This window comes from Electrophorus electricus, chromosome 11 (assembly GCF_041902795.1).
Source record: "Electrophorus electricus isolate QZ-2024a chromosome 11, ASM4190279v1, whole genome shotgun sequence".
Taxonomy (NCBI): Eukaryota; Metazoa; Chordata; class Actinopteri; order Gymnotiformes; family Gymnotidae; genus Electrophorus; species Electrophorus electricus.
The window spans coordinates 12,233,345-12,247,119 of record NC_137507.1 but is presented as its reverse complement, the minus strand read 5'-3'; the positions used below and the strand labels follow the sequence as shown (position 1 = coordinate 12,247,119).

Sequence of the window (13,775 nt, the reverse complement as noted above, 5' to 3'; positions counted from 1 at the left end):
TCATTGTGAATTTCATATAAAAAAACATCTGGACTGGAATGCATTAGTTTTAATATTAAGATGTATTACTTGTGGCATATGCGTAATACAGTGGTTCTTAATTTCATTAAATATATAAAATATTTTTAGTAGTTCATGTCTTCTTCCCCATACACCGTTTTTATTGGTCTGTGTATACCACTACCACGCGCCCACTGCGCCAAATCATTCACAACTCTAGTGCGCCAGTAGCGCGTCAGTTAGCGCAGATGAGACAGACTTGGACGCGACAGACATTTACCTTTTTTTTACTCACAAGCTGCAGTCGGCCCGCACGTGGTGTATCAATGAATCGCCGTTCCCACGAATCGTCGAATATACAATGGATTAAAAGGAAAGACATGAATGTCCGAACGGAGGACAGCATTAGCCTGTGCCAAAGGGCTCTACAAATTGTCACGGACCTGTGCCTGGCTGGGCATGTCGACCGGGAGAAATGCTCGGATATCTTTCCCATGGAGAGCACCATACCAGGTAAAGGGAATTCAGGTAAATTTACTTAACATATTTATCTTTATGCCCTTTCTCTCTGGCAACCTTTCAGTTTGTGCACTATGCATTGTGTTAAAATGATACCTGTCAAGCATTTCAACAACTCATGCATGCCAGAAAGTTCTTTCCATGACATTAAAAGTCTAGACCGATTGTCCATTAGCTTTGTGAAGCAGGTTTGTAGTATATTATTTGTCACATTATTTGTTCCTTAAACTTTTTACGAAACAAAGTACAATCCGTTAGGACAGTTGTGGCAACTGTGTCTTGCAGCCAGAGCGCAACAGGTTGCAGCTGACGGTCTCTTCTTTTTGGTATATCATGAGAGTTGTGAATGAGAATAATTCAATGCTTTTTTTCCCGTGTGGGTGTTAAAGATTACGGGTTGCTCTTGTGCATAGACTATATGTGTAGTCTAAATCGTAAATAAATTCAGTAGCCTGTTTTCCGATTTTTGTTCCTTACTTGTACGCAGATGTGAAGCATTGAGCAGAGCGCAAATATCGAGAATACTTATTCTCAGCCACGGTTGTGGGAGGGTAAAAGGTATAGAATATTTCTGCCAGAAGGGTTATTAAACATAAATTTAGTACCTACAAATATGATGACACCACTGTTGCAGAAACGTGTATAGCATAACAAAGCTCCTTCATCATGGAGATCCCCCCTCATTCCACGCACAATGGAGACATACTTTTTGTGAAATGTTTATTTATGTGATTGGACTGTTGTAATATGTTGCTAATACTTGTCCCTTAAACCTGAGTCATTAACACAGTGCTGGTTGAACATGATTAATGAATATAAAATTTAAAATTTGTTATTTCTTTGCAAATTATTCCTGCATTTTATACTGAATATTTGGCTGCAGATGATTTTCGGTTCCCCTCTCTGCTACATAAGATCTTTAGTCTTCTCTTTCTTATGCTTTGCCTTTTCTCTTTTCTTTCTTTCCGTTTCTCTTGTGTGTGTCTGTTATGCACTTTTCACTGCTATTGGCTGATTTTGTCTACCCCATCTGTCTGTCTTTCAATTCTCATTCATCCCCACTGTTCCTCCCATTTTTGTCCTTTTTCCTGCTTCTTCTGTTCTTTCTCGCTCTACCACACCAATCTTCTGCTTCTCTTCTCTTTACCCTATATACCCCCCTTCATACATCTGTCTTGTTGTTTGTAGACATCTCTGTAAGTCTTCTAGCTGTGGTCGTGGGTTTCTGTGCGCTTGCCCTGTTGGTAGTCTCTCTCTTTGTGTTTTGGAAGCTGTGCTGGCCCATCTGGAGAAGCAAGGCCCTCTCTTCCCATGGTGACATCACCTCCCAGGGAATGCTCCCTGAAGCACCACCAGCCCACCCATTGCCTTCCTCGCCTCAGCCTCAGCCCCAGCCCCCATCCCAGTCTCAGCTACCCCTCGCAGAGAACAAGTCTGTGGTGGTGATAGGGCGCCAGCCCTCACAGCTGCAGCGCAATGAGGAGGAAGAGGAGTGGAAGAAAAAGGTGCCTGAGGTGAAGGTGAATGGCCGCAGTTCAGTGAAGATGCTTGAGGCAGCCATGAAAATAAGCCAGACGTCGCCGGACATTCCGGCTGAGGTGCAGCAGGCCCTGCGTGAGCGATTGGGAAAGCAGGCAAAGATCCAGAGACAAACCACAGAGCCAACCTCCTCTTCCAGGTACCTGTTTCCCCCCAACCTCCTCCAGCCTGCCCCCAGCCTGCCACCAGCTCTCCACAGCTCACTACAGCTCCCTACAACTTCCCACAACTCCCCACAGCTGCTTACAACTCCCCCACAGCGCCCTACAGCTCCCCACAGTCCCTCACTGTTCTGCACAGCTTCCTACAGCTCTCCACAATTCCCTACTGCTTCCTACAGCTACACTGTTCCATGGCTGATGTGGTTTTCAATGTCATGTTACAGAAGCTCTTCTCTAACACCCTCACAGTTCTTGTAACATTTCTTGAATTAGTATCTTATTACATAAAAGCTCTCTCCCAATTAAGATTATTTTGTATTTTTTTAATTCAGGGGAATTTTTTTGTGATGTGATCTGTTGAAATTTGCCAGTATAATATCATAAAACATTTGCCATTAGCCAATATAGTCTTAAACATTCAACCTCTTTTTACCAGGTAATTTAATTTTCATGCCAAAGATGAAGACAACAGCTGATATTTGAGGTTAGGCTGATATTAGAACACAATGTGATCAGACAGTTTATATTTATATGCTCCTTAGGCAGCAGCAATTGCTTGATTATGCATCTCTTGGCTTATTTCCAAATTAAAATAGAAACCAATACATATGCTAAGTGCATGTCCGGGAAACATGTTCACAAGCACCTTTGTATGTAAATGTTTTTTATATAAGTTAAAATATGCACAGGCATATTTCACCACGTACTATAAAGAGACAAGGGCTTCATTACACATACAGTGAAGTCAGTTGTCAGTGTTAATCAGTTTAAAGCCTCAGCATGTCCAGTAATGTCAGTAGTGATTAAGGTTATACTAAATGAGGGAAGAAATCAGGATCCATCAAATCAGAATTGTTAACTAATCAGTAATATTCACATCAAAATTAAAAGCTTCAATTGTTAGGATTTGCATTTTTACTCTCTGGACTAATATAAGTGGTTCACAGGACTGTGGCCTGCCGCCTAGCTTCAGCACTAGCCCTGTAATCACTGCAGTCCCCCAATCTGAGCAATACAGTCCTGCTGCCATGACAACGGCAATTAAACAATCATTCCTTTTTCTCTTTGTTTCATTTGCGGCACCATGTTTAAAGTGAGCAAGGTTGTAATTAGTGTTGCCATGCATTGGAACTGACATGCCAACAGCACTTGTCCTACGGGGGACCCGACGAGCAGCTGCACTCCTCTCCTTATAGTGGCCATTAATGAGTTGCCACAGAGCTGTCATTAAAAAAAACTGTGGTGCACAGTAATGAATAGCATGTCCTCGTAAATTAAATATTGATAGGATACAGTGAAAGGGCAAATGAGGGAGTTTAAAGGTCTGAATTAAGGAGGGGATAGGGTGCAGGAGTGATACCTATATTCCCTTCATGCTTCCTTCATTTGCACATGGCACTATCTCTCTGCCCCCACACCTACCCCCATTCCCATATGGTTTCCTGCCTTATATGGGATATCTTTTCATTTTGTTTATTATTTGCAAGATCAGTCCACCTGCTCTACTTCATCAGACATAATCTAACACAGATTTCATGTTTAGCTTTATTCCACAACCTCATCCAGATCTGCAGGCTCTGAATTCCTGATTAATCACTGCTCTCAATTGATCCTCTGTTAGCATCTCTTTTACAAGAAACACAGATTCCTACAAATTCATAAATTTCTGTGAAATGTAGTCATCAGTGTTCAATTTTCTACATTATCCTAGGAAGATGATATCTGGTTCCCTCTTTCCTCACCAAATAATGCCAGTTATTCTGGCCATGTCCATGGCCACATGGCACAATGGAGTGGCCTACAGTATTAGCCTACAAGCATCAAAAGTGTTGTATGACTGGTACTCTGAAAAAATTAGAAGCTAGCAGGTATATGCAGCCTCTATCCTATGGTGTCTGCCATGTAAACAATTACATAGACCTACTACATAGAAATCCTATGTGATTTCATTTCACAGGAGAATGCGGAAAGGAAGCACTCTATAGTAAAGATCATATTATTTACTTGGATATAAATGATGTAATACTATACTATTATTGTTTATGCTATAAATGGTAAATTTCCCCTCAAATTCTTAAAGTTTGGTTTGGCTGTGAGGATGTAATTGCTTAGAGCTCATCAGTTCCTGACCATCTGGATGCTAATGTGAACACACTTTCCCCTATTCTTTGTGACATGCTCAGCTGCATATGGTCCTGTTGGGCTGCTAATCACCAGTTGATGAGAAGAACATGGATAAATGAGAGGCTTAATATATGGCCAACTTTCGGGCTTTAACTTGTCTTTGGTTGGTGGGTATGTTATGAACAAAACAAATCATATTATCTCCAAACCACCTAAACAGCCATCAGAAACAATCTTTTTTTACCTTCTCTAAAATCTACCAAAAAAAAAAAGTTTAAAAAATCAACAAAAACAACATGACACATAATTGGATGTCTTACGAAGATTATACCTTTATCAAAAAAAAAAAAAAATCATACTTAGAGAATGTTGGTAATTAGAGCATTCTGATTTGTTGGATTTTACTGAAACTTTTTATCCCCCCAATCAAATAGCTCTCCTTGATTCTGCCTATAAATTACTCTCAATTAAGGTTTGCAGTCCACATGAGGTCAACATTATTAGTTATTTTAAAGAATGAATTCCCATGAACTATTTCCAGTTTGTTCAGTTACCATAACCAAGTTTTGTTGTATGAATGGATGAATCTAATAGCCTGCACGCATGGGCCCACCAACAAAAACTTGAGTGGCCTTCACCTTCACCTCACATCAGTAAAACCTGTATTTTTCACACTGACTCTTAAAATGCATTTAAGTTGAATTCTTTCTACATAGTGTGTTTTTATGTGTTTCTGCACTGGGTTTTATTATTTGCAATGTGGAGCATTGCAGTCATTTTATAGGAAATAGATACCAGTTGCTAGGAGACACCAAGGGGAAGTAAAAAACTAGGGCTTACATGAAGAATGGAAGTCATTATGCCTGTAAGGAAATGGGTTGAAGATCCAATCATACGTACCAGAGTGGGGTGAAGAGTCTGGTAATCCAGGTTCTGTCTTTGGTTGTTTAACAGCATGTCCTCTGCTTCTCCATAATTTTGATAATGTTCTGTTCAGCAACCAGTGGATTCCTAGGCCAGGTCTATAGTCACAGCATAAACAAATGGAAGCTATGTTTGAAAATAAGACAATGCCTGACTTTTCCTGGAAGTGTTTTTTCTAAATAGAAGTCTTGTGCCTTCCAGGCACAAATGTCTGGCACATTAAGGGTCTTTAATGTGTGCATTCATCTCCTATAACACTTCTCCATCTTTCCTGTCAGGCATAATTCATTCCGTCGGCATCTGCCACGGCAGAAAAATGTGTCCAGCGTGGATTTCAGCATGGAAACTCTACCTGTGCGGCAATCCTCAGCGGTCAGCATCGGCCGCATCAAGCCTGAGCTCTACAAACAGAAGTCTGTGGACTCAGAAGAAGGGAACAAGGAGCCAGTGGAGACATGTGGCAAGCTGAGCTTCGCACTGAGCTATGACTATGAGGAGCAGGCTTTGGTGGTGCGCATTCTTAAGGCCCTAGACTTGCCTGCCAAGGACTTCACGGGCACCTCTGACCCCTACGTGAAGATTTACTTGCTCCCAGAGCGCAAGAAGAAGTTCCAGACACGGGTTCATCGTAAGAACCTCAACCCTGTGTTCGATGAGCTGTTCCTCTTCCCTGTGGAGTATGAGCAGTTGTGTAACCGTAAGCTGCATTTCAGCGTTTATGACTTTGACCGTTTCACAAGCCATGACATGATTGGTGAGGTGGTGGTGGACAACCTGTTTGAGTTATCTGACCTGTCACGTGAGGCTGTGGTCTGGAAGGACATTCTTGTCTCAACTACTGTGAGTACCACACATATGTGTGTGTGTGTGTGTGTATGTGTGTGTGTGTGTGGTTGGTTAAGCTACCACTGTAGTATGAGGTATTTGGCTAACTCTCTTTTTTTTGTTTACTTAGCCAGTTTTTAGAAATTGAACCCATCTACCAGTCTATTTGTCAACCTGTTAGTTTAAATTCAGCCTTCATATGACACAACTGGCTGGACATTAGCTACCAAGGTAACCAAGATTGAATTCCTACTATGTCATAGCCATCTATGAACATGCCCTCATGTGCTCTTTTATGATAAGACTGAATGCAAACTGTAGGACCATTTTGCTTGTGACAGCAGTATTTTAAATGTACGTATATCATCCAATTTTTGGAGCACAAAGATAATATTCTGCTGTGACATGATTCTCTTTTAGCCAAGTACTCTCATGCACTCATGGGAGTACAATTCATCTGTGCTTATGTTGGTAAAGTCTCTCTCCTTTTGATCTGCAGTGGTCATATCTGGCTATCTGCCAGCTCATGCACATAGAACTGTCTGCCATCATTGTACTCCAAGGGCATTCAATTGGCTTTCTAATGTTTCAGGAGCAGTAGCTTGAAAGATGCAGTAGGTAGCTTTTATTTGTCTTAGAGGAAGTATATGCTTGACTTGACTGTACACTAGAGGAGATTTAGACAGTGGGTGGAAACTGATGATGATTGGCACAGAGGAAAATAACTCGGAAAAAGTATCTAAAATTGTTATCCACAATTGCATCCTTACAAGTAGACAGAAATAGTATCCCGTAATTCCTTGTTGAATAGCCAAGATGATTGTTACTGTCAAACTTTTGTCTCTTAAAAGCTAGAGCCCATGGCTAACGTGGCTAGAAAAGAATGAGGTACTTTAAGTTTCATTAACAAATAGATTGATATGTGTAAGAAAGGGCTCAGCTTGAAACTGACTCACCCTGCGGAAATCCCACACATCCCTTCTAAAATGAAATCCAATTTGCTCACTGCAAAACCACAGAAAGTTTCATTCTAGAGCTGGTGAGGCATTCAACGTAACTAATTCCACAGGTGTAGGATTCAATACGTCAAACATTATTCCAGAAAAGAAAATGAATATGCCTGATCCCCTTCCAACCATACTGTATTTTGAATGGGTTTCCTGCCTGATTGACTGCTGTAAAAATCTGGCCCACTCAAAATTACACCTCAGCAGATATCTCAGTTTATATAACAAAATCATGTCATGCTGTCTCAGGCAGTGGTTTTTTTGCACTTCTTGTTCTCCATTCATACTCTGATTCTGCTATGAGAAAGCTTTTATGGAGCATCCTTATCTTAGGACATACAGGATGCAGAAATGACAGTTTACTAGTATTTTGAAACTTGGGCGAATTCTCTTTATAAAAAAACAAACTGCCCGTACCCTACACAAATACGAGCAATCATGGTTTTAGAGGAAGAAAGATGCAACTGAATTTGCATGGTAACATGATAAAGCTAGAAATAAAGACTCTCCCTCCAGGCATGTCACATGTTATTAGAGACTGAGGCTATCTTTATTAGAATGAGTAAGGGTCATCCCTGTCACAGCTAGTTCATTCTCAGTGACTGAGAACTGTTTACTAATGATGTCCTACTATGACTCCTTACACACACATCCCTGTCAGGTAGAGCCATTGCTGACTTACTTCCATTTACTGTTAAGATTTCCAGTTGTGTTTCTCGGTTGTGATTCACTCATATCGGCAAACCACAAAGTTGAACCCATCAGCTTATAAGTTTAAAAACACCCCAATTGCTGTTGTGTAGTCACATTTCATTTCTTTTAATGTTGCTCAGATGCCGTGCTGTAATTGTGTCTGCATTTGGATGGTGGTGGTGTGTATTATTGTTCCTGTCATATTGCTGTTTTGATGTGTTGTTATGTCACTGTCTTGTCTTGTCATTTTCTCTGTCCACACCCTTGCCCCATCTGTCTTGCTCTCTGTTCTGTCTGTATCTCTCTCTCTCTTTCTCTCCCTCTCTCCCTCTCTCTTTTGCTATATATATATATATATATATATATATATATATATATATATATATATATATATATATATATATATATATTTTTTTTTTTTTTTTTTTTAAATTATTTTTTTTTTTTATTTATTTTTTTTTTTTGCAGGGATATCTAAACTGTCTGTTACATAGTTTATAGTTTGGACTGATGCAACTGACCAGATAGAATTTATAAATGTTGTAGTGCATCAGAGTTATCGGTTTGCACCTATTGAGTTTGGGTACCCTGTGATATCATCTAGATATATTTGAAAAGTTTGAAAATATATCTTGAGATTTAGATTATTTCACCTCACCTATTTCACCTATTGTGTAAAAAGCACATGTGAAAAGTAAAATGAAAAAGTATGTGAGATTTCTGCACCATAGTGTGAGGAAATCATTACTTCTTCCCAAAAGCTTATGGACTTAACTGTTCGGGATCATCTGCTTCCGTGGAGACAGTCTGGTTACTCGGATTGCCCAGAATAGTCCATGCCATTGATTGCAGCTTTGCGCCATCAGACGTCCACCACACATTTGAACCCTCCATTTTCATCCCTGGTTGACGCTCATGGGTCTAATTTTGGTCCTGTGTGTTGTGGCGTCACTCCAGAGGGGGAAGATACTAGAGAGCAGACACAGGAAGGGTGCCACTGTGCCAGAAAAGCAGTGGGCTGTCTTAGACAGTCACAAACAGTGTGATGTGATAGGACCCCTAGGCCTACATGCAGCACTGTGTGTTCACAATGGTTGATGTGTTCTTAGGAGGAAAAGTTGAAGAGTGAAGGTGAACAGTTTGACAGAAGCAGTTGCATAAAACCCCAGTCATGAATAATGGCAATCAGCAGGCTAGGTTTGGGAAGTGCAAGAACAGAACCCTTTGAAGAATATCTATTAACATCTTTTAAAATGTATGCATTACTTCTGGATTGTAAAGGGCCAAATTATTTCGGGCACCTATTTGAGCTGGATAGTAATACTTTTCATTGGACAGCATCTACTGATAGTATTAATCTTTACTCCTATGTAGCCTTGTAAGCAGTTAAAACAGAGAGTGGTCCGAACTCCAAGAGGGAGTAGATGTGGAAATATGCAATACCACCAACACCATGCTAGGTGGTGCTCTGCTGTCTTTGGCCTCCGAGGCACCCACTCTGTGACTTTAAGGATGAACACACTGAAAACCAGGTTGGAGGATTGAGTCATTATAAACGCATACTTCTGAATATTTGAATATTTATTAGTTTTTTTTCTAATAGAGAAACCAATCCTTCAGTGCCCATACTGACCAATATACAAGCAAGTGTTCCAAAAACAGTTCCAGTTTAATTTCAACATAGCATTTTTAGGCATTTACTGTGTTTCTAAAATTTCATATTTTTTATTAGTGGTGAGGTATTCTAAAACAGTTCTCTAAATAATGTATAAAATAACTGTATTCATAATCCTGAGGTTTTAAAACATAATGTAGCCTAAATGGAGACACTTTTGTATTCTGAATACAAACTTCTATTACTTTCATTTCAATAGCTGTAGCTGTAATCTCACAATATATTTTTGTCTGTATTATGCAGCTCTCTCTAGTTTCCTGGACAAATGTGACATGTTTATTGTTTTTGGAAAAACATGCTTTTAGGCCAAATATTGGATTCTGGGCTGTTTTGGGAGGGTTCAAGAGAAAGCTGTCTTTATCTAGCTCTTTTATCTGGGAAGCTACTAAGATGTGTGTCTAATTGCCCCCCCCCCCCCCCCACCTTTTATGATAAGACTGAGTACAAACCCTAGGATCATTTTGCTTGTGAGAAGGTTCAATGTCAGTAGTAATTTAAATGAACATATATCATCCAGTTTTTGGAGTGCAAAGATGATATTAGTATCACCTGAAATCTGACACTTTCCCCTTTCTAAAAATATATAAAGCTCAAAATTCCATTCTGCATCAAAATGACTCAACATGATAGAGAACGTTTGAATTGGGTCTGCTGTGGCATGATTCTCTGTTAGCCAAGTATCATCAGACATCAGAGGGGAAAAGAACAGATTTAATCTGAGCAACATGGCGCAGAGAAAATTAGGCATGATAACGTGAAAATGGCTGTTTATTTGACTATGCCTAAATTTGTGAGTGAATTAATTCAATTTAATAGAGAATTATGTGATATATATTTTTTTGCATTTAGTGCTGTCACACTGTGATTGCTTTATTCTCTGTAAGCATTTGTCGAATGGCCAGGGACCACAGATTAGAACACCATGTGTCTTGTGATGCTATAATCAAATTAGCATGAAAGAAAATAGCATGTTCTTCTGTGCTGCTGTCCTTGCAGCTATAAGGACTCTCGGAGAGTAGCAGTAGAAAAGGAGTGGGTGATAGCGTACAAGGTACAGATGTTCTTTGATAGCGAAGGCATAATGTGCTTTCCATCCATGGTGTATGAAATGTATGCCTCAATGCCTCAGTTGAAAAAGACTCCGTGCTGCAAAGTGAATTTAAATAATTGTGAAGTAATATGAATACAAAACCTACTCAACTAAAATTCATGCATTTTTTATTTAAGAGACTAATTACTCTCCTAGATTGTTACAGAAGTCCTAGGAAATGCTAGATTGTGAAAAGAAAAAAATATATTGTTCTATATTCATACTAGCAAATATAGTTCCTTTACTGTTATTTATTGTCCCAGGATTTAAAGAGTCTGTACTCTCTAGAGCTGTATAAAGTCTGTATTTATCAGTAGCAGTCAGTGAGAAAAGTTTCTGGGGAGGCTGACACATGAATGAAAACTAATTGAGACAATAACACAGTACTTGTCAAATGATGACGGCCTCATCAAACAAGTTCAGAAGCACACGCAATAACACATAATCCCACACAATAAGCCATCTTCCAAATTCACAGATGTTAGACAGCCTTAATCATCAATGTGAACACTCTAATGCTGCCTAAGTGATTATTGAAGCTAATTGGTTCACAAGGCCCTGTTATTGTCCCTTCTGTGGAATTTAACCCTAACTGCCAATGGTGTTTGTTTAAACTCAGTGAACAAATGTCCCATATTGGAGATTTCTCCTTTTATCTGATCGCAGGAGAGTGTGGATTTAGGGGAAATCATGTACTCCCTCTGCTACCTTCCCACGGCTGGCCGCATGACCCTCACTGTCATCAAGTGCCGAAATCTGAAGGCCATGGACATCACGGGTTCCTCTGGTGAGATGCCACCCCTAGACACACCCTAGTGTACAGCCAGAGTTGGACATCTTCAGGGTCTGAAACTAAACATCCTGCCATTATATTGAATCACCCAGCTGACGTCACTAATTAATTCTACCCAGTGGCATGGACTAATTGGAAATCAAGACACCTATAACAAAATCATGGCAAGCACCTAAATCGTCTGAACTTAAAATGTCTGCCTCTGTGTACATAGTTTTTTCAAAGCTGCACAGTAGAGGGAGCCTAATCTTTTTGGGTGTGGTATGTAATGGTTAAAGTGAAGCAACAGAAAAGTTATCAGTTTCATGTTTGTGTGAACACAAGAGTGTTTGCTGTCTTAGACCCTTATGTGAAAGTGTCCCTGATCTGTGATGGTCGGAGGCTCAAGAAGCGGAAGACCACTACCAAGAAGAGCACACTTAACCCAGTGTACAATGAGGCTATCATCTTTGACATCCCCCCCGAGAATGTGGAGCAGGTTAGCCTGTCAATAATGGTGATGGATTATGACAGGTGAGTGGTGTCTACTCTCTTAGGTCTTCTATACTATGTCTTTCAAAGGTTAGTGGGGTTAGATGCATGGCTGTGAAAGTGCAAAGGTTAAAGAGGAAGTGAACTATGGAAAATTTCCAGGGTGAAGATATGTATAAAACGTATTAAAATCTGTGATGTGAACTGATTGTCTCAGCTATGTGTTAATTTTCTTGGAGCTGCAATGGCATAACTACACTTTTCCTTTCAGAATTATTCCATTTGGTCTATTTTTCAACATATATATTCAACATTTGCAATGTTTCAATGATTCCCTATAAACCATAACATAGTTTTCTATCTTGATAGTTCCCTATTGCATGCATACTGTGTTATCTGCAATACATATTGCAGTCTGAATCATTGTGCTTCTTTCTTACCAGAGTTGGGCACAATGAGGTAATTGGTGTGTGCCGAACAGGCCCAGATGCTGAGGGTCTGGGCCGAGACCACTGGAACGAGATGCTGGCATACCCACGAAAGCCTATTACTCATTGGCATTCCCTGTGTGAGGTGCTGTCTGTTTTTTCCAATGTGCAGCACAGCGAACATATTGAAATGTGGAAAAATACACAACATGTAATAGGTCTTGTGTACATGTGCCAGTATTATAAAAGGTGTATGATTTACATGGCTTTAGAAATTGTTGCTTTATTTAAAGCCTAGCAATGATTTATACTGCTTTGTTTACTGCCTAAGCAAGTTTATCTTTTTCTCATGTTTCAAAACCTGACCAACCTTTTGAGAGCAAATGTGAATTCATTTCAGCTTCTGCCTGTTGTTATCTGAACTGTTATCTTAACTTTCTCCGAACAGTGGCCAGGAAGAGCATCCAGTTTTGAGAGTCAGGGCTCCTGCCCTTCCCCCAAGCCCCCACAAACTCCATAACCACAGCCGATGAGATCCTCAGCCGCACATGTCTCCTCACACTCTCTTAGTGCAATTGTGCTTGGTTTGTGACATCAGCTGTTTTCCTCTTGTAGCTCGTAACACAGTCATTTTGCCAGAGGATGCCTCAGTACTCATATTACACTTAATGCTACTGCATGACCTCTAGGACTTGTGATAAGGGTGTTTGAAGCACTGAGCAATGTAGCCACATGTACTAGTTGGCGATAGGATGGAATGTGGTGTTTGACATCATATGATGCATCTCAGCTGGATGACATATCAAATGACAGCACTTACCATTTTGACTTTTATAAAATATTCCAAAAGATTGTATTGATAAGAAAATATGATAAATGTACATGTAGTATAGAAGTGGCATGAAAATCTAAAGTCTAAACTTATTTTCTGTGGGATTTAAAATGTTGAATACTGAATACACACATCCCTGTGCAATGTAGATATAAAAATGGCAGAAAAAAAATGCAACTATTACTATTACTTTATGGATACCTGCATTACCAGTCAAACGTTTGGAGACACCTTATCTTTTTCATTATGCAGAAAAATCGTTAAAGAAAAAGTGTAAAAAAATCTAATCTTGCATTTGATTTTGTAATTTTAGATTTTGCAGAGTAGCAGGCCTTTGTCTTGAAGGCATTGCATTCTAATTAATCAGCTTGATGAGGTAGCCACCTGGGATACTTTTATAGAAATTTTAGAGAGGTTCCCCAAATATTCTGAGTACCTTAGATCATGAAAAGCATACACAGAGTAATTACATTATTGCTCCTATATGTTTCTTTCAGTTAGGTCACAGTTGTACCATCTTTCCAGTGGACTCTTTTATGAATGTCCTGTTTTATAAAACAGGTGATATCTGAATATTTTGTGTATGTGTGTGTGTGTGTGTGTGTGTGTGTGTGCGCGTGTGTGTGTGTGTGTGTGTGTATGTATATATATATTTATATGTACACACACATTATGCTATAATCAAAAGTGTTTG

At 39.6% G+C, this 13,775-nt stretch overlaps 1 protein-coding gene across 4 annotated transcripts; it reads left to right on the top strand.

The window, feature by feature from the left end:
* The first annotated feature begins 326 nt into the window (after window positions 1-326).
* Window positions 327-13,252, top strand: syt10 (synaptotagmin X). 4 transcript variants are annotated; one of them, XM_027002242.3, is made up of 8 exons: window positions 327-528; window positions 1,708-1,955; window positions 2,004-2,197; window positions 5,546-6,107; window positions 11,224-11,344; window positions 11,692-11,863; window positions 12,265-12,394; window positions 12,698-13,252. In XM_027002242.3, the coding sequence occupies exons 1-8, from the start codon at window positions 327-329 to the stop codon at window positions 12,767-12,769; spliced, it is 1,701 nt and encodes a 566-aa protein (XP_026858043.2). In that variant the 3' UTR covers window positions 12,770-13,252. The 4 variants fall into 4 exon arrangements, with proteins under 4 accessions (XP_026858043.2, XP_026858045.2, XP_026858042.2 ...); XM_027002243.3 differs by having other exon boundaries at window positions 348-528; window positions 1,708-1,833; window positions 1,945-2,197; XM_027002244.3 differs by having other exon boundaries at window positions 327-513; window positions 1,708-2,197.
* Window positions 13,253-13,775: the final 523 nt, after the last annotated feature.

Bases quoted from the DNA above. Each gene is read 5' to 3' on its own strand.
- syt10 (XM_027002241.3), top strand. From the start codon at position 327: ATGAATCGCCGTTCCCACGAATCGTCGAATATACAATGGATTAAAAGG. The intron at 11,345-11,691 runs GTGAGATGCCAC...TTGCTGTCTTAG, and splicing joins GGACATCACGGGTTCCTCTG to ACCCTTATGTGAAAGTGTCC. The intron at 12,395-12,697 runs GTGCTGTCTGTT...TTCTCCGAACAG, and splicing joins ATTGGCATTCCCTGTGTGAG to TGGCCAGGAAGAGCATCCAG.